This window comes from Macaca fascicularis, chromosome 1 (assembly GCF_037993035.2).
Source record: "Macaca fascicularis isolate 582-1 chromosome 1, T2T-MFA8v1.1".
NCBI lineage: Eukaryota > Metazoa > Chordata > Mammalia > Primates > Cercopithecidae > Macaca > Macaca fascicularis.
Window position 1 is genome coordinate 4,447,167 of NC_088375.1, and position 25,658 is coordinate 4,472,824.

At 48.7% G+C, this 25,658-nt stretch overlaps 1 protein-coding gene across 2 annotated transcripts in view; it reads left to right on the plus strand.

Annotated features, from left to right (window-relative positions):
- C1H1orf202 (chromosome 1 C1orf202 homolog) overlaps nucleotides 1-25,658 on the plus strand; it is a 65,646-nt gene that overhangs the window by 14,210 nt on the left and 25,778 nt on the right. Inside the window, exon 3 of one of the 2 annotated variants that reach the window (XR_006697579.2) lies at nucleotides 15,911-16,087. Coding sequence is in view for 1 of the 2 variants with exons in the window: in XM_045390991.2 (XP_045246926.1) it covers nucleotides 16,388-16,939 (552 nt within the window). In the remaining variant the exon portion in view is untranslated. Of the gene's footprint in view, nucleotides 1-15,910; nucleotides 17,629-25,658 lie in introns of those variants that run through there. The other variant, XM_045390991.2, reaches the window with a different exon arrangement.

Genomic DNA, 25,658 nt, shown 5'->3' on the forward strand with positions numbered 1-25,658 from the left:
CCTCTAATTTATATAACTGATGTCGCTTGTTGACTCATCTGCAGTCATCAGAATTTCATACTTTTGGTTTTCTCAGAAGAAGTAAAACAACGAGAGATACATAGTAAAAAAAAACCTATTCAATTGGAGATTCAGTCCAAAAGGAAAATGATAATAACTCAAAACAATGGGCAGGGTTAGAATCGAATAACAGGTGTGCTATGGTTTTCTTCTGAAACGTAACTCTTCCCTCTCTGCAGTCCCCATTTTTACCAAAATAAATCTTACTAGGACTAATTCACTTGCAAAATAAGTTTTAGTATTATATTTGGGCTGATTATTTGCATAAAGTGCAAGAATAGTGATCAGCCGTATAGGCTGCTTCAGGTTGGCTTTGCTGAACCCTTCATAAGGAATTTCAAATTAGACTCTTAAAAGCCTCAAGGCTAAGAAACCAAGCCAAGGATTCACCATTAGACTGTACCTGTAATACCTGTACCAGCCGGGTGAACTCCACTCTTCTCAAGGTCTCCAAAACATCTTGATGTTCTTGGGCCAATCAGAAAGTGACTTTTTTTTTTTTGAGACAGAGTCTCGGTCTGTTATCCAGGCTGGAGTGCAGTGGTATAATCTTAGCTCACTGCAACCTCCACCTCCTAGGTTCCAGCAATTCTCGTGCCTCAGCCTTCTGAGTAGCTGGGATTACAGGCATGCGCCACCACACCCAGCTAATTTTTGTATTTTTAGTAGAGACAGGGCTTTGCCATGTTGGCCAGGCTGGTCTTGAACTCCTGACCTCAAGTGATCTGCCCACTTCAGTCTCCCAAAGTGCTGGGATTACAGACATGAGTTACTGCACCAGGCCAGAAAGTAACATTCTTTACTTGCTGCAAGAACAGAAACCTTGAAAGGGAACTGTGTATACAAGGTACCAGGCCAGTTTTTCTTTTCTTTTTTTTTTTTTTTTGAGACGGAGTCTCGCTCTGTCGCCCAGGCTGGAGTGCAGTGGCACGATCTCGGCTCACTGCAAGCTCCGCCTCCCGGGTTCACGCCATTCTCCTGGCTCAGCCTCCCGAGTAGCTGGGACTACAGGCGCCCGCCATCTCGCCCGGCTAGTTTTTTGTGTTTTTTTTAGTAGAGACGGGGTTTCACCGTGTTAGCCAGGATGGTCTCGATCTCCTGACCTTGTGATCCGCCTGCCTCGGCCTCCCAAAGTGCTGGGATTACAGGCTTGAGCCACCGCGCCCAGCCACCAGGCCAGTTTTTCAAAGGGGTTTTTAATTGGCTTTGTAAAGTCAAAATCTCAATTCCTCAAAGCAGTCTCATCATATCTGAAAATATGCTATGAGAGTGAAAGCCTTGGTAAAATAACTAGTGTCTCGACTGGGTCCTGTTACATAAAACAGATTCTTATTGAACTACAAATAACTAGATTGCCATAAAATACAATACTCGTAGTTTCCAGATTTTAGAGAAACGAGGTAGAGAGAAAGACAATTGTTTCAATTTTGTTCCCAAAGTTATGTTTTACCTAATTGCTATAAGCTATAAATAGCTCAAAAGAAAAAAGTTTTATTGACTCTGGAAAACAAATATAAAAAGAATCAGCAATGTTTTTAACACAAAGTCATAAAAATCATTCCAGTCCTCTATCAGGTCAGTCCCACGCAATGAATTCTCGTTCTTCTGGATGTTGGGTTAGCAATCTTCGTGAACGCATCAGTTTATTAGAGTTCTGAAAGTTTTTACTTAGTCCAGTGATATGATCTCCAAAGTTATCAGAAACCCATATCCGGCAGGGCGTGGTGGCTCACACCTGTAAACTAGCACTTTGGGAGGCCAAGACGGGCAGATCACGAGGTGAAGAGATCAAGACCGTCCTAGACAGCATGGTGAAACCCTGTCTCCACTAAAAATACAAAAATTAGCTGGGTGTGGTGGTGCGCACCTGTACTCCCAGCTACTAGGGAGTCTGAGGCAGGAGAATCGCTCGAACCCGGGAGGCAGTGGCTGCAGTGAGCCAAGATCGTGTCCCTGCACTCTAGCCTGGCGACAGAGCGAGACTCCATCTAAAAAAAAGAAAGAAAAAAGAAACCCATATCCAAGAGTACTTGTCAGTGTCCTTTTAATGAATTTAAACTGCTTTTTGAGAAGAATCAAAGTAAAATAATAATTGTCTGTGGCTGACAAAAGAGAAGTCATGGTTAAAGATGCAACTGACAAGGAATTTGGTTATTTCTATGACATACAACAATTTAGGCCGGGTGCCTAAACTGAATTATCACTTGGGCTAAATGACCTATTATTATTTTACAGGCTCAAGCCTATAATGCCAGCACTTTGGGAGGCCGAGGGGGGGCAGATACCTGAGGTCAGGAGTTCAAGACCAGCCTGGCCAACATGGTGAAACCCCGTCTCTACTAAAAATACAAAAATTAGCTGGGCGTGGTGGTGGGCAGCTGTAATCCCAGCTACTCGGGAGGCTGAGGCAGGAGAATCGCTTGAACCCAGGAGGCAAAAGTTGCAGTGAGCCGAGACCACACCACTGCACTCCAGCCTGGGCAATAAGAGCGAAACTCCAACTCAAAAAAAAAAAAAAAAAAAAAAAAAAAATTTAACCATAATTATGTCAGCCAATATATATCAAGACATATCAGAATTTTAGGAATCTCATATAATTTTGGGACACATATTAATAATGTATTCATACAAATATAACTCAAAGAAAGTTAAACACCATTTTTTATTTGACAATGTTTTCTGTATGATTTTTCTGTATGATAGAGAGGAGACTCAGCTTTCCAAACAATCAAAAGACCTTGGGGACCTGGGGGACAGGGAGGGAAGGGCGTGAGGGATAAAGGACTACAAATTGGGTTCAGTGTGTGCTGCTTGGGTGATGGGTGCACCAAAATCTCACAGATCACTATTAAAGAACTTACTCATGTAACCAAACACCATCTGTTCCCCAATAACCTATGGAAATAAAAACATTTAAAAAAACCAATTAATCAACAATGTTTATTTAAAACAACACTAAAAATTGTTGATTTAAACAACAATAACAAAAAACCTAATAAAGATAGCATGAGACTACTAGAATCTGTCTTTCCCTCTTTTTTTTTTTTTTGCAATTTATGCAAAAGATGAACAAAAATCTTTTATTACCCACCCCCCCGCCTTGTTTTTGAGACAGAGTCTCACTCTGTCACCCAGGCTGGCGTTCAGTGGCGTGATCTCGGCCCACTGCAACCTCCACCTCCCAGGTTCAAAAGATTCTCCTGCTTCAGTCTCCTGAGTAGCTGGGATTACAGGCACATGCCACCACTCCTGGCTACATTTTGTATTTTTAGTAGAGATGGAGTTTTGCCATGTTAGCCAGGCAGGTCTCGAACTCCTGACCTCAGGTGATCCACCTGCCTTGGCCTCCCAAAGTGCTGGGATTACAGGTGTCAGCCCCACGCCCGGCCTATTATCTCTCTCTTTTTTTTTTTTTTTTTTTTGAGATGGAGTCTCCCTCTATCACCCAGGCTGGAGTGCAGTGGCATGATCTTGGCTCACTGCAACCTTCACCTCCCAGGTTCAAGTGATTCTCCTGCCTCAGCCTCCCAAGTAGCTGGAACGACAGGCACCCGCCACCATGCCTGGCTAATTTTTGTATTTTTAATAGAGATGGGGTCTCACCAAGTTGGCCAGGCTGGTCTCGAATTCCTGACCTTCAGTGATCCACCGGCCTTGGCCTCCCAAAGTGCTGGGATTCTAGGCGTGAGCCACCACATCAACCTCTTATTAATATCATATGAAAATCATATTCAAAGAGAAAACCAAATTCTATCTTTGTGTCAGTATATTATTCATGCTAAAGCTAATTATGTTTTTGAGAAAGGGTCTCACTCTGTTGCCCAGGCTGGAGTGCAGGGGTGTGAATTTGGCTCACTGCAGCCTTGACCTCCCAGGCTCAGGTGATCCTCCAATATCGTCAGCCTTTGGAGCAGCTGGGACCATAGTTGTGCATCACCAAGCCTGGCTAATTTTTATATATATATATTTGTAGTAGAGACAGGGGCTCACTATGTTGCCCAGGCTGGTCTCGAACTCCTAGCCTCAAGGGAGCCTCCCATATTGGCCTCCCAAAGTGCTGGCATTACAGGTGTGAGTTACTGAGTTCAGCCCTAAAGCTAATGTTAATAAAACCTAGTAAACAAATTAATTCATCTAATCTCAGCCAGCATTGACCACACAGTATAAGATTTCCATGAAACATTTTTTTTTTTTTTTTTTGGAGACGGGGTCTTGCTCTGTTAACCAGGCTGGAGTGCAGTGGTACGATCTTGGCTCACTGCAACTTCTGCCTCCCAGGTTCAAGCAATTCTCCTGCCTCAGCCTCCTGAGTAGCTGGGACTAGAGGCGTGTGCCACCATGCCTGGCTGATTTTTGTATTTTTAGTTTCACCATGTTGGTCAGCCTGGTCTAGAACTCCTGACCTCAGGTAATCCACCCTCCTTGGCCTCCCAAAGTGATGGGATTACAGGTGTGAGCCACCACGCCCAGCCAAACAAAATTCTTTTCACGAGATTAATCTTTCATAAACCTTCAACAGCTTGGAAACCTTCAGCTTTGTCCTATACTTCCTTTCTTATATTGGCACTCCACCTTAAGATAAGAATTTACGACCAGGCACAGTGGCTTATGCCTGTAATCCCAGCACTTTGGGATGCTGAGGTGGGCTCATCACCTGAGGCCAGGAGTTCCAGACCAGCGTGGCCAACATGGTGAAACCCCCATCTCTACTAAAAATAAAAAAAATAAAAAAAAAGAAAGAAAAGAAAAAGAAAAAACATTAGCCAGGTGTGGTGGTGGGCACCTGTAATCCCAGCTACTCTACTCGGGACGCTGAAGCAGGAGAATTGCTTGAACCCGGGAGGCGGAAGTTGCAGTGAGCCAAGATTGCGCCATTGCACTCCAGCCTGGGCAACAAGAATGAAACTCCGTCTCTTTTCTCTTTTTTTTTTTTTTTTTTTTTTTTTTTTTTTTTGAGACGGAGTCTCACTTTGTCGCCCAGGCTGGAGTGAGTGGCGCGATCTCGGCTCACTGCAAGCTCCGCCTCCCGGGTTCCCGCCATTCTCCTGCCTCAGCCTCCGAGTAGCTGGGACTACAGGCGCCGCCACCTCGCCCGGCTAGTTTTTTGTATTTTTAGTAGAGACGGGGTTTCACCACGTTAGCCAGGATGGTCTCGATCTCCTGAACTCGTGATCCACCCGCCTCGGCCTCCCAAAGTGCTGGGATTACAGGCGTGAGCCACCGCGCCCGGCCTAACTCTGTCTCAAAAATAAAAATAATAATAATAAAGGGGAAAGGAAAGTACATTTTGGGTTTTTTTTGTTTTTGTTTTTGAGACAGAGTTTCACTCTTGTTGTCCAGGCTGGAGTGCAATGGCACGATCTCGGCTCATCACAACCTCCGCCTCCCGGGTTCAACCGATTCTCCTGCCTCAGCCTCCCGAGTAGCTGAGATTACAGGTATGCGCCACCATGACCGGCTAATTTTGTATTTTTAGTGGAGACGGGGTTTCTCCATGTTGGTCAGGCTGGTCTTGAACTCCCAACCTCGGGTGATCCGCCTGCCTTGGCCTCCCACAGTGCTGGGATTACAGTCGAAAGCCATGGCGCCCAGCCTGGAGTTTTATTATTACTCAAATCAGTCTCACCAAGAATTCGGGGATGAGAGTTTTTAAGGATAATTTGGTGGGCAGGGGCGGGCAGTGAGTCGGGAGTGCTGCTTGGTTGGGCCAGAGATGAAATCATACGGAGTTGAATCTCGCACTGAGTCAGTTTCTGGTTGGGAAACACAAGTTCACATGAGCCAGTTTATTAATCTGGGTGGTGCCAGCTGATCCATCAGATGCAGGGGCTGCCAAATACCTCAAGCACCGATCTTAGATTTTACAATAGTGATGTTGTCTCGGGGAACAATTTGGGGAGGTTCAGAATCTTGGGGCCTCCAGCTGCATGACTCCTAATTTCTAATCTTTTGGCTAATTTGTTTTTTCTATAAAGGCAGTCTAGTCCCCAGGCAAGAAGGGAGTTTGTTTTGGGAAAGGGCTGTTATCGTCTTTGTTTCTTTTCTTTTCTTTTTTTTTTTTTTGAGACTGAGTCTGGCTCTGTCGCCCAGGCTGGAGTGCAGTGGCCGGATCTCAGCTCACTGCAAGCTCCGCCTCCCGGGTTCCCGCCATTCTCCTGCCTCAGCCTCCCGAGTAGCTGGGACCACAGGCGCCGGCCACCTCGCCCGGCTAGTTTTTTGTATTTTTTAGTAGAGACAGGGTTTCACCATGTTAGCCAGGATGGTCTCGATCTTCTGACCTTGTGATCCGCCCGTCTCAGCCTCCCAAAGTGCTGGGATTACAGGCTTGAGCCACCGCGCCCGGCTTCGTCTTTGTTTCAAAGTGAAACTATAAACTAGGTTCCTCCAAAGTTAGTTCCCTCTACCCCCAGGCATGAACAAGCACAGTTTGGAGGTTAAAAGCAAGATGGAGTTGGCAAGGTTAGATTGCCTTCGCTGCCTCACTTATAATTTTGCAGTGCTGGTTTCAAGTGGAAGGAAATAGAAGAACAAGTGTTAAAAGAGGCAATTTGGGGAGATTCTAAGCTTTCTGAAAGGCCATCAAATTTTACGCTGTTTTTCAGTAAAAATTATGCCAACAAGGTAGGAAGCAAACTGAGGAATCAAACACATTTAAAAAGGGGTTTCAGTCAACTAAGAAAATTCCCAAAGATCCAAAGGAGGAAAAAACCGGGAGGGACTTTTGGTCTTTGTCTAAAAAATGATAGCCCAGATGTCAGCTTTTAATTATGCTGACTTCCGACCCTAAAGCTCTAAAAGCCAGGTGTGGTGGCTCATGCCTACAATCCCAGGACTTTGGGAAGCTGAGGTGGGAGGATCACTTGAGGCCAGGAGTTCAAGACCAGCCTGCGCAACATAGTGAGACGCAGTCTCTCCAAAAAATAAAAAAATTAGCTGAATGTGGGGGTGCACACCTGTAGTCCCAGATACTCAGTGTCTGATGTGTCCGTGTGAAGAGACCACTAAACAGGCTTTGTGTAAGCAACATGGCTGTTTATTTCACCTGTGTGCAGGCCAGCTGAGTCTGAAAAAGGAGTCAGCAAAGGGTGGCGGATTATCATTAGTTCTTATAGGTTTTAGGATAGGTGATGGAGTTAAGAGCAATGTTTTGGGGGCAGGGGGTGGATCTCACAAAGTATATTCTCAAGGGTGGGGAGAATTATAAAGAACCTTCTTAAGGGTGGGGGAGATTACAAAGTACATTGATGAGTTAGGGTGAGGTGGAATGTCATCAGTTAAGGCTATTTTCACTTCTGTGGATCTTCAGTTGCTTCAGGCCATCTGGATGTATATGTGCAGGTCACTGGGGATATGATGGCTTAGCTTGGGCTCAGAGGCCTGACACTCAGGAGGCTGAGGTGGGAGGATTGCTTGAGCTCAAGAGTTCAGGCTGCAGTGAGCTGAGAATGGCCCACTGCACTCCAGCCTGGGCAACAGAGCAAGACCCTGTCTCAAAGAAGGAAAGGAAAAAAAACCAAAAATAATATTTTCAAATATCTTCTTATCAGATTTCGGCAAGGACAAACATAAAGGACGTCTCCCATTCGGTTGGTTTGGGTCTAAAACCAGTGTTTTGGTTTTTTTTTTCCCCCAATTGTGTGTGCAGATGAATTATTTTAGACATTCAGAGAATCTCTCTTTTGGCTACTGCTGCTTGTGGCTCTCCTGGGTTAGATGGTTTCACTTACCTAGCTTTTTACAAGATAATTTCCATCAGTGCTGTACATAAATCCAGCTGATGTCTCTAAGAAGAGCACTTAGATTTTGAAGCTTAATTTCCCATAATTGATGAAAGACGAAATACTTTTTTTGTTTTTTTTTGAGAAGGAGTCTCACTCTGTCGCCCAGGCTGGAGTGCAGTGTCGTGATCTCAGCTCACTGCAAGTTCCACCTCTCGGGTTCACGCCATTCTCCTGCCTCAGACTCCTGAGTAGCTGGGACTACAGATGCCCAGTTAACTTTTTGGTATTTTTAGTAGAGATGGGTTTCACCGTGTTAGCCAGGATGGTCTCAATCTCCTGACTTCGTGATCCGCCCGCCTCCACCTCCCAGTGCTGGGATTACAGGCATGAGCCACCGCGCCCGGCCAATGAACTTTTCAAAAGTGACCAAGGTCAGGGATGTGGTTAGGGTCAAAATGTGACTATACCTGCCAGGTGGCAGCAGAGTGCTCAAGTTGTGGGGGATTGGACCCTCATACCTGTCTGGGAGAGCAAAAAGTGGGTATACTTCCAGTTAGGAATAACTGGTCAGAAATGAAAAGCTAAGTCAGAATTTTCAAGTGATAGAAAACAGCTGTCATCTTAAAAGCATGCTGTGTAGGCCGGACGTGGTGGCTCACGCCTGTAATCCCAGCACTTTGGGAGGCCAAGGCAGGCAGATCACTGAGGTCAGGAACTTAAGACCAGCCTAACCAACATGGCAAAACACCATCTCTACTAAAAATACAAAAATTAGTTGGGCATGGTAGCATGCGCCTGTAATTCCAGCTACTTGGGAGGCTGAGGCATGATAATTGCTTGAACCCAGGAGGTGGAGGTAGCAGTGAGCCAAGATCGCACCCCTGCACTCCGGCCTGCATGACAGAGTGAGACTCTGTCTCAAAAAGGGAAGGAAGGAAGGAAGGAAGGAAGGAAGGAAGGAAGGAAGGAAGGAAGGAAGGAAGGAAGGAAGGAAGGAAGGAAGGAAGGAAGGAAGGAAGGAAGGAAGGAAGGAAGGAAGGAAGGAAGGAAGGAAGGAAGGAAGGAAGGAAGGAAGGAAGGAAGGAAGGAAGGAAGGAAGGAAGGAAGGAAGGAAGGAAGGAAGGAAGGAAGGAAGGAAGGAAGGAAGGAAGGAAGGAAGGAAGGAAGGAAGGAAGGAAGGAAGGAAGGAAGGAAGGAAGGAAGGAAGGAAGGAAGGAAGGAAGGAAGGAAGGAAGGAAGGAAGGAAGGAAGGAAGGAAGGAAGGAAGGAAGGAAGGAAGGAAGGAAGGAAGGAAGGAAGGAAGGAAGGAAGGAAGGAAGGAAGGAAGGAAGGAAGGAAGGAAGGAAGGAAGGAAGGAAGGAAGGAAGGAAGGAAGGAAGGAAGGAAGGAAGGAAGGAAGGAAGGAAGGAAGGAAGGAAGGAAGGAAGGAAGGAAGGAAGGAAGGAAGGAAGGAAGGAAGGAAGGAAGGAAGGAAGGAAGGAAGGAAGGAAGGAAGGAAGGAAGGAAGGAAGGAAGGAAGGAAGGAAGGAAGGAAGGAAGGAAGGAAGGAAGGAAGGAAGGAAGGAAGGAAGGAAGGAAGGAAGGAAGGAAGGAAGGAAGGAAGGAAGGAAGGAAGGAAGGAAGGAAGGAAGGAAGGAAGGAAGGAAGGAAGGAAGGAAGGAAGGAAGGAAGGAAGGAAGGAAGGAAGGAAGGAAGGAAGGAAGGAAGGAAGGAAGGAAGGAAGGAAGGAAGGAAGGAAGGAAGGAAGGAAGGAAGGAAGGAAGGAAGGAAGGAAGGAAGGAAGGAAGGAAGGAAGGAAGGAAGGAAGGAAGGAAGGAAGGAAGGAAGGAAGGAAGGAAGGAAGGAAGGAAGGAAGGAAGGAAGGAAGGAAGGAAGGAAGGAAATTGTGTAAAACAAAACCACTGGTGGCTAACTGCCAATCCTTTGATTTGAACCTCTGCTGTGAGGCAGAGGTAGAATAAAGACAGTTCTCTGCATAGCTCTTTACCCAAATTTCCTGTGCGAGGACAGAGACTGAGGCCCTCAGGCTCAAAGACAAGAAAGCATTTGCAAGACAGCTCTGGTAAAGTCTAGACCTTCAACCAAAGAGTGAGAAGTTTGAATTCAGGAGAACTCACCAGAAACACCCAATAGTGAAACCCACCATTGCAAAATTGTAACTGAGATGGTGGGAGAGATCTCACCTAACCAACTCCATCTTATTTCTAACCTCCAAGCTGTCCTTGTTCATTCCTGGGTGTAGGCTGAACTAACTTGGAGTGGAACTTTTTTTTTTTTTTTTGAGACATTGTGGCACTCTTGTCACCCAGGCTGGAGTGCAGTGGCGTGATCTCGGCTCACTGCAACCTCTGCCTCCTGGGTTCAAGTGATTCTCCTGCCTCAGCCTCCCAAGTAGCTGGGATTACAGGTGTTAGCCACCATGCCTGGCTAATTTTTGTATTTTTAGTAGAGACAGGGTTTCACCATGTTGGTCAGGCTGGTCTCAAACTCCTGACCTTTGGTAATCTGCCGGCCTTGGCCTCCCAAAGTGCTAGGATTACAGGTGTGAGCCACCGTGCCCAGCCAAGTGGAACTTACAGTTTAAAATGAAGATAGCCCTTTCTGGAAACAAAGCCCCTTCTTCCCTGGGGACTAGACTGCCTTTGTGGGACCAACAAACTAATCAAAAGATTGGAAATGATGGTCTAGGAGTCATGCAGCTGAAGGCTACGGGATTTTGACCCTCCCCAGATTGCTCCTGGAGGTAACATCACTGCTATAAAATCTAAGAACAGGGCTTGAGATATGTTGCAGACACCACCCAGCTGGTACCACCCAGATCAATAAATTGGCTCATCTGATCTTGCGGCCTCACCCCCAACCTAGGCACTGACTCAGCACAAGTGTACAGCGTCGACTCCTGACGGTTTCATGTCCAACCCAAACAATCAGCACTCCTGACCCACTGGCTCCCCTCAACCCACCACATTCGCCTTAAAAACTCAGACTGCCAAACGCTCGGGGGAGACTGATTTGAGTAATAATAAAACTCCAGTCTCCGGCACAGCTGGCTTTGCTTGAATAACTCTTTCTCTATTGTAATTCCCCTGGATTTGATAAATCGGCTCTGTCTAGGCAGCAGGCAGGGTGAACCCATTGGGCATTTACAATAGGACTCCTGAGGACAGAGAGTTCACGCTAGTATCAAGGGCCATTTTCAGAAACAGCGGTGGCGTTAGTCTCGCCACCGCACCACAATGTAGCAGCCTCTTGTTGTGAGGTACCACTTGGAGTCCTTTGTCTCAGGACCAAGAAATTAAGGAGTGTGGATACAAAGGGTGAGGCTGGAGCAGACGTTTAGTAAGTGGAAGAAGCAAGCTCTCCGCTGCAGAGATGGGAACCAGAGGAGGGTGGCTGTTTTACAGTTGAATGCAAAGGCTTTTATAGGAAACCGATGAGGGCTGGGCATCTCATTTGCATACGGTGCCAATTTCTGGTAGCTTCGCCCCATCCTCCTAATGTGAATGTGGGCCCTTAGCTTGAGTTACTCCATATTGCTTTGTTCCCCTTATGGCACATGTGTCAGGCGATGGAAATTTCCATTGTGGGCATGTCTGGGCAAGTCACCTGTGTACCCTTTCTTATCTGTGCAGCTGTGGGCACGTCTTAGGCAAGGCCCCCTTGGCAAGTTCCCTCATCTGTGCCTGCAGGCTGTTCTGTGGAAGGATTCAACTGAGGAACCACCGTAACTGCCTGCCTGGCCGGATTTTTCCTTTCTCCTTTCTCAGTGGGGAGGAGGTGGGGGGATAGTCACTCTGGATCCTGCCAGCTACACTGGATATGTCAACTTAAAAGGAAAAAGCAGAGGCAAAACTAATATAGGTAGAGAGTTTATTTGGGCCAAGCTTGAGAACTGCAATCTGGGAGCATAGATTCAAGTTGCCCTGAATATACACTCTAATTAGCAGCAGTTACAAGTGGGTTTTTTAATGCAAGGAAGGCCAGACGCAGTGGCTTGCACCTGTAATCTTAACACTTTGGAAGGCCGAGTTGGGTGGATCATTTGAGGTCAGGAGTCTGAGACCAGTTTGGCCAACATAGTGAAACCCGCCTCTACTAAAAATACAAAAATTAGGCCGGGAGCGGTGGCTCAAGCCTGTAATCCCAGCACTTTGGGAGGCCGAGGCGGGTGGATCACGAGGTCAGGAGATCAAGACTATCCTGGCTAACATGGTGAAACCCCGTCTCTACTAAAAATACAAAAAACTAGCCGGGCGTGGTGGCGGGCGCCTGTAGTCTCAGCTACTTGGGAGGCTGAGGCAGGAGAATGGCGTGAACCCGGGAGGCGGAGCTTGCAGTGAGCCGAGATCACGCCACTGCACTCCAGCCTGGGAGACACAGCGAGACTCCGTCTCAAAAAAAAAAAAAAAAAAAAAAATACAAAAATTAGCCAAGTGTGGTGGCAGGCGCCTGTATTCCCAGTTACTCGGGAGGCTGAGGCAGGAGAATGGCGTGAACCCGGGAGGCAGAGGTTGCAGTGAACCAAGGCTGCACCACTGTACTCCAGCCTGGGCGACAAAGCAAGACTTTGTCTCAACAGAAAGAATAAAAAATAAAGAGAAAGAAGAGGCAGTTCCTAAATTGTTACCAAGAATTTGCACTACAATTGGCTGGGTGTCATGACTCATGTCTGTAATCCCAGCACTTTGGGAGGCCAAGGCAGGCAGATCATGAGGTCATGAGTTCAAGACCAGCCTGACCAACATGGTGAAACCCCATTTCTACTAAAAATACAAAAAAAAAAAAAAATTAGCCAGGCATAGTGGTGGGTGCCTGTAGTCCCAGCTACTCGGGAGGCTGAGGCAGGAGAATCCCTTGAACCCGGGAGGCAGAGGTTGCAGTGAGCCGAGATCACACCACTGCACTCCAACCTGGGCGACAAGAACAAAACTCCTCCGCCTCAAGAAAAAATAGATAAATACAGTAACATTAAGCTATTGGTTGGCCATACATTGTTCTTTGTATCACAAATTCCAAGAACATGAAGATAAAGGGTGAGGCTAGTCAGGAACAAAATTAAATAATTGCCCCCAGGCATGTGTAGGAGCGTGGGATGCGAAGGGTCCACAACTGAAGTCCTGTAGCCTTGTGAATCTGGGCCTGCACACTTCACACAGCTCAGACATCTCTGAGCTAGTTTTGTTTTCTCAGGTATAAAGATTATTTTGAGCTGGTTGTTTTGAGAAGCAGCAGAGACAGGAGAAGCTCTGAAAACAAGAGTGGTTACCCTTTTGTAAGAGAAATTTACATTTGTAAAAAAAAAAATACAGCCGGGCCTGGTGCCTCACGCCTGTAATCTCAGCACTTTGGGAGGCTGAGGCGGGTGGATCACCTGAGGTCTGGAGTTCCAGACCAGCCTAGCCAATATAGTGAAACCCTGTCTCTACTGAAAATACAAAAATTAGCCGGATGTGGTGGCGTGTGCTTGTAATTCCAGTTACTCGGGAGGCTGAGGCAGGAGAATGGCTTGAACCCAGGAGGCAGAGGTTGCAGTGAGCTGAGATCGCGACACTGCACTCCAGCCTGGGCAACGGAGTGAGACCACGTCTCATAAATAAATAAATAAATACTCTCCATTTGTAAGAGTGTCTCCCTCCTGGTACTAGAAACAGAAAGATGACTCTGAGTCACTGGAGACTCTGATTATTGGAGAAGGCACTGATTTAATCTGCATAACAAATCTTACCCTCTTTTACCCTTTTTATCCTAGTCACTTTCTCTTTCCTGGCCTCAACTATACCCTTCTATCTTTGTTTCAGCTGAAGATGGTAGGGCTGGATGCGGTGACTCACACCTGTAATCCCAGCACTTTGGGAGGCCGAGGCGGGTGGATCGCTTGAGATCAGGAGTTTGAGACCATCCTGGCCAACATGGTGAAACCCCGTCTCTACTAAAAAAACAAAAATTAGCTGGGCGTGGTGGCGTGTGCCTGTAATCTCAGCTACTCAGGAGACTGAGGCAGGAGAATCACTTGAACCCAGAGGTGGAGGTTGCAGTGAGCTGAACTCGCACCATTGCGCTCCAGCCAGGGTGATAGAGCGGGGAATAAAAGATAGTATTGGAGCAGGAACTAAAGGCAGTAAAGCACAGTTGAAGAGGGCCAAATGGGCGACCTGAGCGATCCAAGTGCACTGTTCAGCCTTTGACTTGGGATTTTATGTGTTGGCATGCTTCTGGGGCTTTGTGTTCCTTCTCCCAATTCCTCTCTTGAGGTGGGCTGTCTGCGCGTGTGCTGGGCTGCATCTTGCATTTGAGAGCAGGGGCCGCGTGCATAGTGTGTTTACTGAAGTTGTGCGCATACTCATTTGAGTCAGCTGAGTGTTCCTAGAAGGTCCTATACCAGTTAAACTCCGCCACTTTGCCTCTTAGTGCACATACTTGAACCTACTCACCCAACTCCTGAGAACTTATTGGGAAGCTGCTCATCACCAGCGTTAGGTGTTTTCTACCTGTTGGGAGCCTGCCTTTTCCTGATGCCTGCTGTGACCAATTATTATGTTCGAAAGAGTAACAACCACCTGACCATCACCTGGTGGTTGTCTGACATTCCTGGCAGGGGAGGTCTCCTGCCCTGCTCATGTCTGCCCAGCTTCCTGTTCTAAGGAGCAGAGGTTGATCCCTGCTACTGGGAGTGGAGTCTGTCAGGAGACACATGTGGGGATGACCATGGAGAACCCAAGATTCCAGAACCCATTTCAGGTCGTGGGCATCCTCAACAGAGTTCACTTGTGGGGGTCCCAGAGCAGACCCTCAAAGCAAGGTGGAAGGGCCAGGCCCAGATGGTCTTGGGAGGGTGCTGAGTACACAGGGAAGAGCTGATGAAAACGGGCAACTTCAAGGCTGGGTTAGGTCATCCAGACCCTCCCTCTGGCCCTCTGCCTCTCGACTTACCCTCCTCAGGGGCCCTGCCCATCCGGAACAGGGCCAGCAGCAGAGCCCCTCAGCACCACTGCTCTGTGCATGAGTTGTTAAGGAGAAAATAAGAGAGGTGGGGGCAAACTTAAGGAGTGTGGAGTCGTTTTCATCCTTGTGAAGAATGAAACAAGGAAACACGGGCAGAGGCTTGTCCCCAGATCTTCTACCTTGCTCAGGGCACAGTGTGTTGGTCTGGACTAGGTGATGTAGTCACTTAAGGACCGTGAAAGGGAATGCAGAAAGGACACACCTGAGTAGATGTGTTCCTCCAGGGCTGGCCCAGGGTCGGCTGCAGGGCCTCTCCCGAAGGACAGGGACAGAACTCACAGTTGGGCCTCTCTGGTTGGCCTCACGAACAGCCCTGCGGACGTCCTACAAGCTTGTCAGCATCTGGAGATACTCTGCCAGCTCTTCTTTTCCAAGCACTCCCCATTCTTGTAGGAAATGCTGGATTTCCTGGTCTTTGCAAGGAATGGCTCAATTTCATGCTTTTTTGCCAGAATACTGAGATGGACAACCTTGAAGTCCAGTTTCTTCATGTCTATTCAGTGATAAAATTAATTTCCCATTTGGTAGGAGGGCAACAATTTCATTTTTTAAAAAAATTTATTTTCAATATTTGTATTGTATTTTAGTGCATAGCCTGACCCTTCATCCCACTCAGTCTCCACGGGGAGGGGCCCCACGGAGTCAGCTGCCAGAGCAGCTCTGGGTACCGCCCTCCCCTCCCTCCAGGGCTGTGCCCAGAGTAGCTTTTTTTTTTTTCCCATGCCCTGAAATTTTTTTGCATTTTTTGTAGAGACAGGGTTTCTCCATGTTGCCAAGGGTGGACTCCAACTCCTGGGCTCAAGTGATCCGCCCACCTCGGCCTCCCAAACCGCGGAGACTACAGGCATGAGCCGCCGCGACCAGCCCCCAGAGCAGCTATTATTATTTAACTTTGCCTGGAATTGGAGAAAATTAACAAGTATGAAAATATATACAAAAAAGCAGAAAAAAGGAGTATTTTTTGTATTAGTTTTACAAAAATTTCTTCAAAAATATTACGTTTGCAATCAGAAAAAAAAATTATTAAAAAAAAAATCAATCAATCCTACAAGAGGCCTTTGAGTGAGACCAGATGAAGAAAATTAGGTTTTGAGATCTTTCCTGAAACCCTGGTTCCCTGTTAACAGAAAAGGGCAGACCACCTGAAACCAGTTCACAAAACACAAATCTCCAGGCCACACACCTGAGGCTGAAACCCACGCCTTGACCCAGGGAACGCTGCGCAGCCCCCGCTCCTGGACGCCGTGTGTGTTCGTGAACCAGGAGTTGGACCCCAGGAACTTCTAAGATTCCTTCTTGTCCAGGTGAGGCCATATTTGAAAAATCAGTTCGCAGCGAAATTTGGCCGACTTATTTGGGGGATTCCTTGGGTCGTTGGATTCTGGTGACCCCGCCAGCGGCAGAGGGCAAGGGCTCTGCTGGGCATTGTGGGGTCACCGTTGGGGTTTCCTGGGCAACCCAAGCGCGTGGAGGGGGCCTGTGGGCACCTTCCCGGGAGAGGACGCGAGGGGCCCTTTGGAGTCCTGGAGGCAGCAGCGGGGTTGTCCAGCCCGACGGTTCCCGAGACGTGGGCCCCGCGCTCGGAGAACAGGCCTGCGCGGGCCATGGCGGCCCCCCGGCTTGGTGGCCCCCGGCGCGGCGGCGCGCAGCATGAGCTGCTGGAGGAGGCGGCGCGCCTGAAGCGGGGCCCCGCTCCGCGCGGGGAGCCGGAGGCGGTCGGGCGGCGCGTGGTGGCCGGCGACGGCGGCTCCTGCTCGGGCTGCTGGTGCTGGCGGCGGCTGTTCCGCAGCCCGCGCAGGAAGAAGCTCAGGCAAGCTCACGCGCGCTCAGGCAAGGCGGGCCCGGAGCGCGGCCTGTGGGGCCCCTCGAGCCTGCAGAGGCTGCTCCAGAGGCTGGCGACGTGGAGGCGGCGCTACCTGCGGTGCAAGGAGCGGCCCGACCGGCTGGAGGAGATCCCGCTGCTGGTGCTGGACCGCGCGCAGGGCGCCCACGAGGCCGCGGCCCGACCCCAGAGCAGCGCCCCCGGGCGGCCGGAGCAGGCCGCTCCCGCCCGCCAGCCCCGCCGCCGGGCAGCCACGAGGAGCCGGCCCCCCTTTGCGCCGCCTGTGCACGCTCAGCATTGTTTTTTTTTCCTGGTCAACAGAAGCAATAAATGAAAGTAAACCCAGCGCCGTAGGAATGAAAGCACATGGAATGTTGGGGGGATGTGCATGGATCTTGAGGTTCGTAGCGCGCTAAACCGGCCGCGTCCTCCTCGCAGCCTCTCTCTGGCCCGAGGACCTCGGTGCAGTAACTGAAGCCTGCGGGTGCCGCGGAGCCCTGGGTTCCCCCCGCTGAATCGGGGGCGGACTGTCTCTTTCTAAACACTGCAGGGGAGAAGGTGGGAAAGCTTTTTCAATCTCTGCAGTGCCTTTAATTTTTTTTGAGGCAGAAAAAACAAAAAAAAAACTGTGTTGCCCAGGCTGGACTCAAACTCCTGGGGTCAAGCGATCCTAAGCCTCCCAAGTGCAGGGATTGCAGGCGTGAGCTACCACGCCCCGTCAAAAAAAAAAAAACCAAAAACCAAAAAACCGTTTAAAGCAGGATGCTGCGCTTCACATCCCGCTTTGAAGTGAGCGAACTCTACTTTTATGTTTTGTTGACAGGCATTTAGGAACGGTGGCTTGGGCTGGGGTTGGGACAGGGGAGTTTGGAAACTAGTGCTAGACTTGAAAGAACAAAGGGAAGGGACTCCAGGAGGCTCCCGAATGGGTCTTTAACGTCTTCCTTTTCCTCATCAATAAAAACCTGCTAATGATACTCTGGCTGTACAGACTTGTGAGGATGAAAGTAAAACAGTAGAAGTGAAAGTGCTGTGAGGACTCTGAAAGCCCGACACACCTTACAGGTGGTTACTAAACTGTGATAATGGTCTGGTCCCAGACTAGCATCCACCCCTCCCTCTCCCCTCACTGCCTCCTGGGCCAAAGCTGGCAAGCTTTTCACTGGCTTACCCTTTTCTTTTCTTTCCTTTCTTTCTTTCTTGAGACGGAGTTGCGCTCTTGTTGCCCAGAGCTGGAGTGCAATGGTGCGATCTCGGCTCACCGTAACCTCCGCCTCCCGGGTTCAAGCGATGCTCCTGCCTCAGCCTCCCAAGTAGCTGGAATTACAGGCATGCGCCACCATGCCGGGCTAATTTTGTATTTTTAGTAGAGACGGAGTTTCTTCAGGTTGGTTAGGCTGGTCTCGAACTCCCGACCTCAGGTGATCCACCTACCTCGGCCTCCCAAAGTGCTGGGATTATAGGCGTGAGCCACCGCGCCCGGCCCAGCTTACCGTTTTCACTAGCAAGCTAAAAACGCCAAACTGTGAGCCTGGAAGCTCTCTGCTTGATGGTGCTCTGCTGAGGTGGCCTTGGAGTCCCTGGTGCCTTCCAGGCAAGGATTTCCCCTCCCCCTTGACGTAGAGAGTCAATGCTGGGGAAGGGGCCAGCGTTTAGGGAGGTAAAGATGAGAAGATCGTTGGAGGCCAGGCGTTCAAGACCAGCCTGACAACATGGGGAGCCCTCCTCTCCACAAAGAAATTTAAAAATTGACCTGGGTGTGGTGGTGCCCACCTGTAGTCCCAGCTACCTGGGAAGCTGAGGTGGGAGGATGGCTTGAGCCCCAGTGTTGAGCCGCAGTGAGCTACAATTGTACCACTGCAGTCCAGCCTGGGCAACAGAGCCAGACCCTGTCTTTAAAAAAAATCACTGGGGGAAGGGTGGGAGGTGGAGGATCATAATGCCTGATACTTGAATGGTGAACCTAGGAAGATGAAAAATGGAAAAAACAAGGTATACGCCACAGAGCCGGGGCCAGGAGCTGGTGCCCCATAGGGAAGAATTCTCTGTAATTCTGTAACTTGGGGTTGGTTAGGTGCATTTTGTATTTTTCCTAGCTTCTTTATTCTTGCCATTGCCCAGATAGATGAAATTGTTTCATAGGTCTGTGATAGAGGAAGGCGTTTTTACCAGAAAAGCCACTAAACCTCATAGCCAGCCCCATCCTTAGGAGGAAAGCCATCCTGTTATCCTGCCTATAGCTGACTGGGGGTGGGGGTGGGGTGTCCCGTGATGCCTGAATCAAAAGCTGTTCTATAGGTAGCAGCCCAGTGGAACCCTCTCTGCTTGGAGGGGTTGAAGCTAAGAGGCTGGTAAAGAAGAGACCGCTAGAAGAATACCCAATTGCTGAATTCTCAAATCCTAGAATAGAGGTGCTGTTGAATAATGTGTAAGAAATTCCACTTATTTAATGTTTTCTGGGTTTGTTTCTTTCTGAAAGGAAATAGACAAACTACAGTTGATTCGCTGACCCTTAATTTGAATGTAGCCATGCCTTTTTGTTTCAACTGTCTTGTGACCTTCCACAGTACTTCCTCTTCACTAGGCTAAGGAAATTGGCGGATATTGTGTCTCAGTCTGTGCGGACACACACACACACACACACACACACACACACACACACACACACAGGCTTGGCGTATAAGCACGTAGCATAATATAAATGCTCAACTTACTGAGAGAATTTATTAGGGTGGTGTCATATGTGTCTTCTGTCTTCCTAGTTTCACTCTTAGGTACCCACACAAAGCCTTACCTTTTTGGCACTGTGCCATCAGCCTTCAATTGGTTCCTCCTGGCTGTTGATTAGAATGGATCTCTCCCAGGGCAACAGCAGAGCGGTAGCTTCTACCAGATTTGCTGGACCAACAGATGTCTCGCACTAAAGCCCCAATTCAGCAGAAACATGGCCCTTGGATGCAGAGAGAGCACCCAGGCTGCATTAGATTGCTGGGCTTGAGCACCTGCAGGTGGTCCCTTCTGCCACTGCCCCTCCCTGCCCCACCTCCACCCCCAAGCTTAGGAATTTGCAGTATGTCATGGTGACAGCTTTGATCTCTGATCTTGCAGAGCTGCATTAGGACCAGCCTGGGACCTTTTCTTCCTCCCATATCCATCTTCTTTCTAGCTGAAAACCAGTTTTAAACAAAAAATTTTAAATTTTTTAACCAGTTTAAAAAACCAGTTTAAAAAACCAACAAAAATGTAGTGCCTCATTATTCAGCCATCTGTGGTTGAGTGTTTTCTGGTGTAGATATTCCAGAAACGTGTCTCTTGGCCACAGAAGGTAAGTCAGGTTGAGTTTTTGTGTTAGTGAAGCTCTTTTCGTTTCCTCTTTTAGAGACTTTTCTATCTAGCCTCAGATTCCTTTAAGGTAAAGTTACCTTAAAGGGAGGCCAAGCGTGGTGGCTCACACCCGTAATCCCAGCACTTTGGGAGGCCGAGGCAGGCAGATCACAAGGTCAGGAGTTCGAGACCAGCCCTGGCCAACATAGTGAAACCCCATCTCTAGTAAAAATACAAAAATTAGCCAGGCATGGTGGCCTGTAGTTCCAGCTACTCAGGAAGCTGAGGCAGGAGAATCGCTTGAACCCAGGAGGCGGAGGTTGCAGTGAACCTAGACCATACCATTGCACTCCAGTCTGGGAGACAATGTGACTCCATCTCAAAAAAAAAAAAAAAAAAAAGGAATCTAGGGGAAATGTGTTTGTTTGTTATAAGGAAACACTGTACTGAAAATGGGGCTAGATCACAGCCCTGAGGCGTGCTGGAGCTGGGTCCTCCCTGTGGGCCGAGCCTTCCCTCCCTGTTCCCTATGCAGGCCTGCCCTCTTTCTCTCTTCCCATTGATAATCACTCTATCCTCCCAGACAGTTCTGTTGAGGGATGTGGTCTGATTGACTTTGGTAATTACCACATGTGGTCTGATTGACTTTGGTAATTACCACATTGCTATTGGTGAAGCCAGGCTACTTTTGTGGGTATCTTCCTGGGGTCTAGCTGCCTTTGGATCGGGGCCCTACCCTTGGTCCAAACCCCTAGTTAAGAGAAGCCTAGCACTGCTTTCCTGAAAAGGCAGTGAGGGTGTGCTGGGTGCTGCAGAGTTTTCATTAGAATAAACTGTGGGGTAAGACAGGCACCATGATTGACATGTTCAGTCTGAGTTAGTAAAACTCATGGCTATCATTGTGTTGAAGCCCTGAGAGGTGCCCAGCCAGAAAGAAGGAGGACGGCTTCAGCAGTTCTGCACCCTGAGCTCTATGAGATGTGGTTTCTAGAACTGCTTCTGCTCTAACAGGTGGCTTGGCCCTTCCATCTTGCTTCCCCTCTTTCTATTTAACAATAAATTTTGGCCAGATGTGGTGGCTCACACCTGCAATCTCAGCATTTTGGGAGGCCAAGGTGGGAGGATTGCTTGAGGCCAGGAGTTTAAGACCAGCCTGGGCAACATGGCAAGACCCCATCCCGTTTTAAAATAATCAACCAATCTTTTTCTTTAACTATAACAATGACAACATGACTCCTGTGTTCATCGGCAGTTCTTAGGTGATCTGCATATAGTTTTGTGAGTTTGACAGGACAGGGAGTCTTACTAGGTATATATATATTTTTGAGACAGAGTGTCGCTCTGTTGTCCAGGCTGGAGTGCAATAGCTCCATCTTGGCTCACTGCAACCTCCGCCTCCAGGGTTCAAGTGATTCTCCTGCCTCAGCCTCCTGGGTAGCTGAGATTACAGGCGTGCGCCATCATGCCTGGCTGGGTTTTGTATTTTTAGTAGAGGGGTTTTGCCATGTTGGCCAGGCTGATCTTGAACTCCTGACCTCGGGTGATCTGCCCTTCTCGGCCTCCCAAAGTGCTGGGCTTACAGGTATGAGCTACTGCACCAGCTCTTACTATATTTTGAAATAAGAATACAAGGCTCAGAGAGGTTGTACTGACTTCTGACAAAACGGCGATTTGGAAATACTTCTTGAAATAGTCCAGTGCAATTTGTGGATCAGAAAAGCTGTGAAGCCAGAAGGCCTTTGTAAATAGGAAATCATGTTTATAAGTTTCTGGTACATGGTTGGTGTGCTTATCGAGTGCATGAGCCAATGAAAGTACCTCAGGGAAATGGGAAACCTTCCTTCCTTTGAAAACTTTTTTTCCCGAAGGGAGAATGTCATCAACCTCAGAGCTTGAAGGCAGCCCTTTCTCTATTCCACATGGAGCAGGACACACCAAAGGCTATGCCACACAATTTTGGGAACCCATTAACTCCACAAACTGAGACAGCCTGGTACATGAGAATTTCTTTCTTTTCTCAATATAGTTTATTTAGACTTCTGATCTTGAAGGAAAAGAAAAAGTGCTATCTGTGCTGAATTAAATGGATCTAGCCAGCTTGTGGCTGGGGATGAAAGAAGGGCCTCTGGCTAGCAGGACTGCGGCTCCCTACTGACTGTGGGGCCCAGGGCCTGGTGCACCTGAGCAGTCTTGCATGGTGGTCTTGGGGACCTGAAGGAAAGGGCTTGTGGGGGACGGGGAGCCCCATCTCACCTCACCCCCCAATGTCTTCGTGAAGAGGGATGTCAGCCTCTAGCAGACTAGTATCCTAAGTATCTGGTGGTAGTGGCCGGTAGAGGGGGTCGCCCATGTGGGAGTGATAGGGGCCAATCTAGGATGCTGGGGTTCCTTGGAGAAAATAATTCAGGAGACACTTGGAACTGTAGCCTCTGAAGGAAAAGGGGAGGGAGGTGGTACTCTGGGTTATCAGTGATCAGCCCAAGAGGAGAAGCCTCATCTCTGCCCGTAACTGGTCAAAGTGCTTGCTCTGCCACGGTGCTCCAAGGTACATACATACATAGGGCTAGGTCCTGGTGCTGAGGCAGGCTTCTGCCCCTGGGGAGAGAGGTAAGATTTAAGGCAGCCCAACATTTTTATTTATACAGGTACAGGTAGACCTTAGTTTACACAGCACTGGATTCCTGATCATTACTGTGTGACTTGAATTCTTCTTTTCTTTCTTTCTTTTTTTTTTCTTTTTTGAGATAGGGTCTTGCTCTGTCACTCAGGCTGGAGTGCAGTGGCGTGATCTCAGCTCACTGCAACCTCTGCCTCCTGGGCTCAAGCAATTCTCCCACCTCAGCCTCCCGAGTAGCTGGGATTACAGGCGCACACCACCATGCCCGGCTAATTTTTATATTTTTAGTAGAGACAGGTTTTCACCATGTTAGGCAGGCTGGTCTCAAACTCCTGACCTCAGGTGATCCACCTGCCTCGGCCTCCCAGAGTGCTGGGATGACAGGCGTCGAGCCACCACTCCCGGCCGGTCCATTCCTTCTTCAGTGGACATTTGGGTGGGTGCTTCTACCTTGTGGCTATTGTGGATAATGCTGCTATGAATGTGGGTAGACAGGCCGGGCGCGGTGGCTCAAGCCTGTAATCCCAGCACTTTGGGAGGCCAAGACGGGCGGATCACGAGGTCAGGAGATCGAGACCTTCCTGGCTAACACAGTGAAACCCCGTCTCTACTAAAAAGAATACAAAAAACTAGCCGGGCGAGGTGGCGGGCGCCTGTAGTCCCAGCTACTCGGGAGGCTGAGGCAGGAGAATGGCGTGAACCCGGGAGGCGGAGCTTGCAGTGAGCCCAGATCGGCCACTGCACTCCAGCCTGGGCGACAGAGCGAGACTCCGTCTCAAAAAAAAAAAAAAAAAATGTGGGTAGACAAATATCTCTTGGAGGCCCGGCTTTGAGGAACTGCTGGATCATATAGTAATGCTCGGTTTAATTTTTTGAGAAATCGTCATACTGTTTTCCACAGCAGCTGGACCATTTTACATTCCCACCAGCAGTGAACAAGGGTTCCACTATCTTTACATCCATGGCAGCACTTACTGTTTTTAGCACTTTTTTTTTTCCTGTATTTTTGGTAGAGATGAGGTTTCACTATGTTGGCCAGGCTGGTCTTGAACTCCTGGCCTCAAGCAATCCACCTGCCTCGGCCTCCCAAAGTGCTGGGATTACAGGCATGAGCCGCTGCGCCTGGCCCCAGTCTTCTCGGGAAAGCTCTCTGAGAGTCCCTCTAGTGGACTCCACTCGTGTCTCAGTGGCCAGAACACACTCACCTCTAAACCGGACACAGCAGGGGGAATGGGATTAGCATTAATGGCCTAGCAACACCGACCTCTTCCCCTGGCCTGGAGAGAAGGTCAACTTCCTAGGCAGAGGAACAGCGGAGTAAGATTGGGGTTTGAGAGAACTCCAGTTCTTCCAGCTTGTGAGCGGTTTGACTGTGGAGGAGTGATGCAGTCACTGAGCCTCAATTCTACGTCTCTAAAATATGGATGATGATATCTATATAGACTAGTATGAGGACTACATGAAAAAATGTACATGAGAGGACCTGGCTCATAGAAGTGCTCAGTAAACGTTTTCCGTTTCTTACAAGGTACCCGAGACGTGAAAAAGACCACAGGCTTCAGAGTAAGACTTGAGCTCATCTCCAGGCTCTTTGCCTTACCCGAGGCCAGTTATTTTCACTTCTGAGTGAGGTTTGTGTGAGTGATGTAAAGGTGGGAAAGGTTCTCAGCAAATCTTGTTTTCCTTCCTTTGAGGCTCACACAGCTTTACCAGATAATTTGAAATGAAAGAACCAAACAGGGAGATGTAGATGGTCCGGGAAGAAGCTTCCCATGTCTGCTAACACAACTCCCCTCCCTCTCCAGCCTTCCTTATGTTCCTTTAAGCATGGGTGGCAGGTATCTGAGTCAGAAGCACCCAGGGAGTTGCTTAGCCTGGCCTGGTGGCTCGTAATTGCAGCACTTTGGGAGGCCGAGATGGGAGGATTACTTGAGGCCAAGTTTGAGATCAGCCTGAGCAACAGCGAGACCATGCCTCAAAAAATAATAATAATTAGCTGGGCATGGTGGTGCATACTTGTGGTCTCAGCTATTTAGGAGGCTGAGTTAGGAAGATTGCTTGAGTCAAGCAGGTTGAGGTTATAGTGAGCTATGATCATTCCATTGCACTCCAGCAGCCTGGGAGATGGAGCAAGCCCCCGTTTCCAAGAAAAGCATATTCCTGGGCTCCCTCCAGGCCTATTGACTCAGACTCTTGGGGAGATAATGCCTATTGGAACCTGTGTTTTAAGAAGCTTCCCAGATGATTCTTTTTTTTTTTTTTTCAAGACAAAGTCTGGCTCTGTCACCCAGGCTGGAGTGCAGTGGCGCGATACCGGCTCACTGCAACCTCCACCTTCCTGGGTTCACACCATTCTCCTGCCTCAGCCTCCCAAGTAGCTGGGACTACAGGCGCCACCATCACGCCCGGCTAATTTTTTTGCATTTTTAGTAGAGATGGGGTTTCACCGTGTTTGCCAGGATGGTCTCGATCTCCTGACCCTGTGATCCGCCTGCCTCGGCCTCCCAAAGTGCTGGGATTATAGGCATGAGCCACTGCGCCCAGCCCCAGATGATTCTTAGGGATACAGTTTGGGGAGCATTTTGGAAGGGGTAAGAATTGTAGGGGAATAGCCTCAGTGGACCACTGGCTAATTCTCTTCCGTCTCCCAGGCCCACCTCCTGGGCCAAGCAGGCCTTTTCCCAAGGCTGTGCCAAAAGTCAGCAAGCTGCCTGGGCACCTCTAGGCAGAACCAGTAGAAAGCCACTGTGGGGACCAGCAACGTAGCAGGGCCAAACTCAGATTCACAGAGGAGAAGTGTACTTGTTCACCTGTCAGCACTGGGACTAGATCAGAAATTTCCTGTCTTCTATAACACCAGTAAATGGGGCTCTCCATGAAGCTAATGAAGTGTGAGCTCCAGGGCCCTCACTGGCCAGGGCCCTAGAGTTCCAGGTGGGGAAGAGAAGCCAGGTGGCCATCAGGAAGTCTTTCCATGTGCACATTTCTGGTAAACTGCTTAAAGAGGTCCTAAAAACAAAGGGCTGGGCATGTTGGCTCGTGCCTATAGTCCCAGCACTTTGGGAGGCTGAGGTGGGTGGATTGCTTGAGCCCAGGAATTCAAGACCAGCCT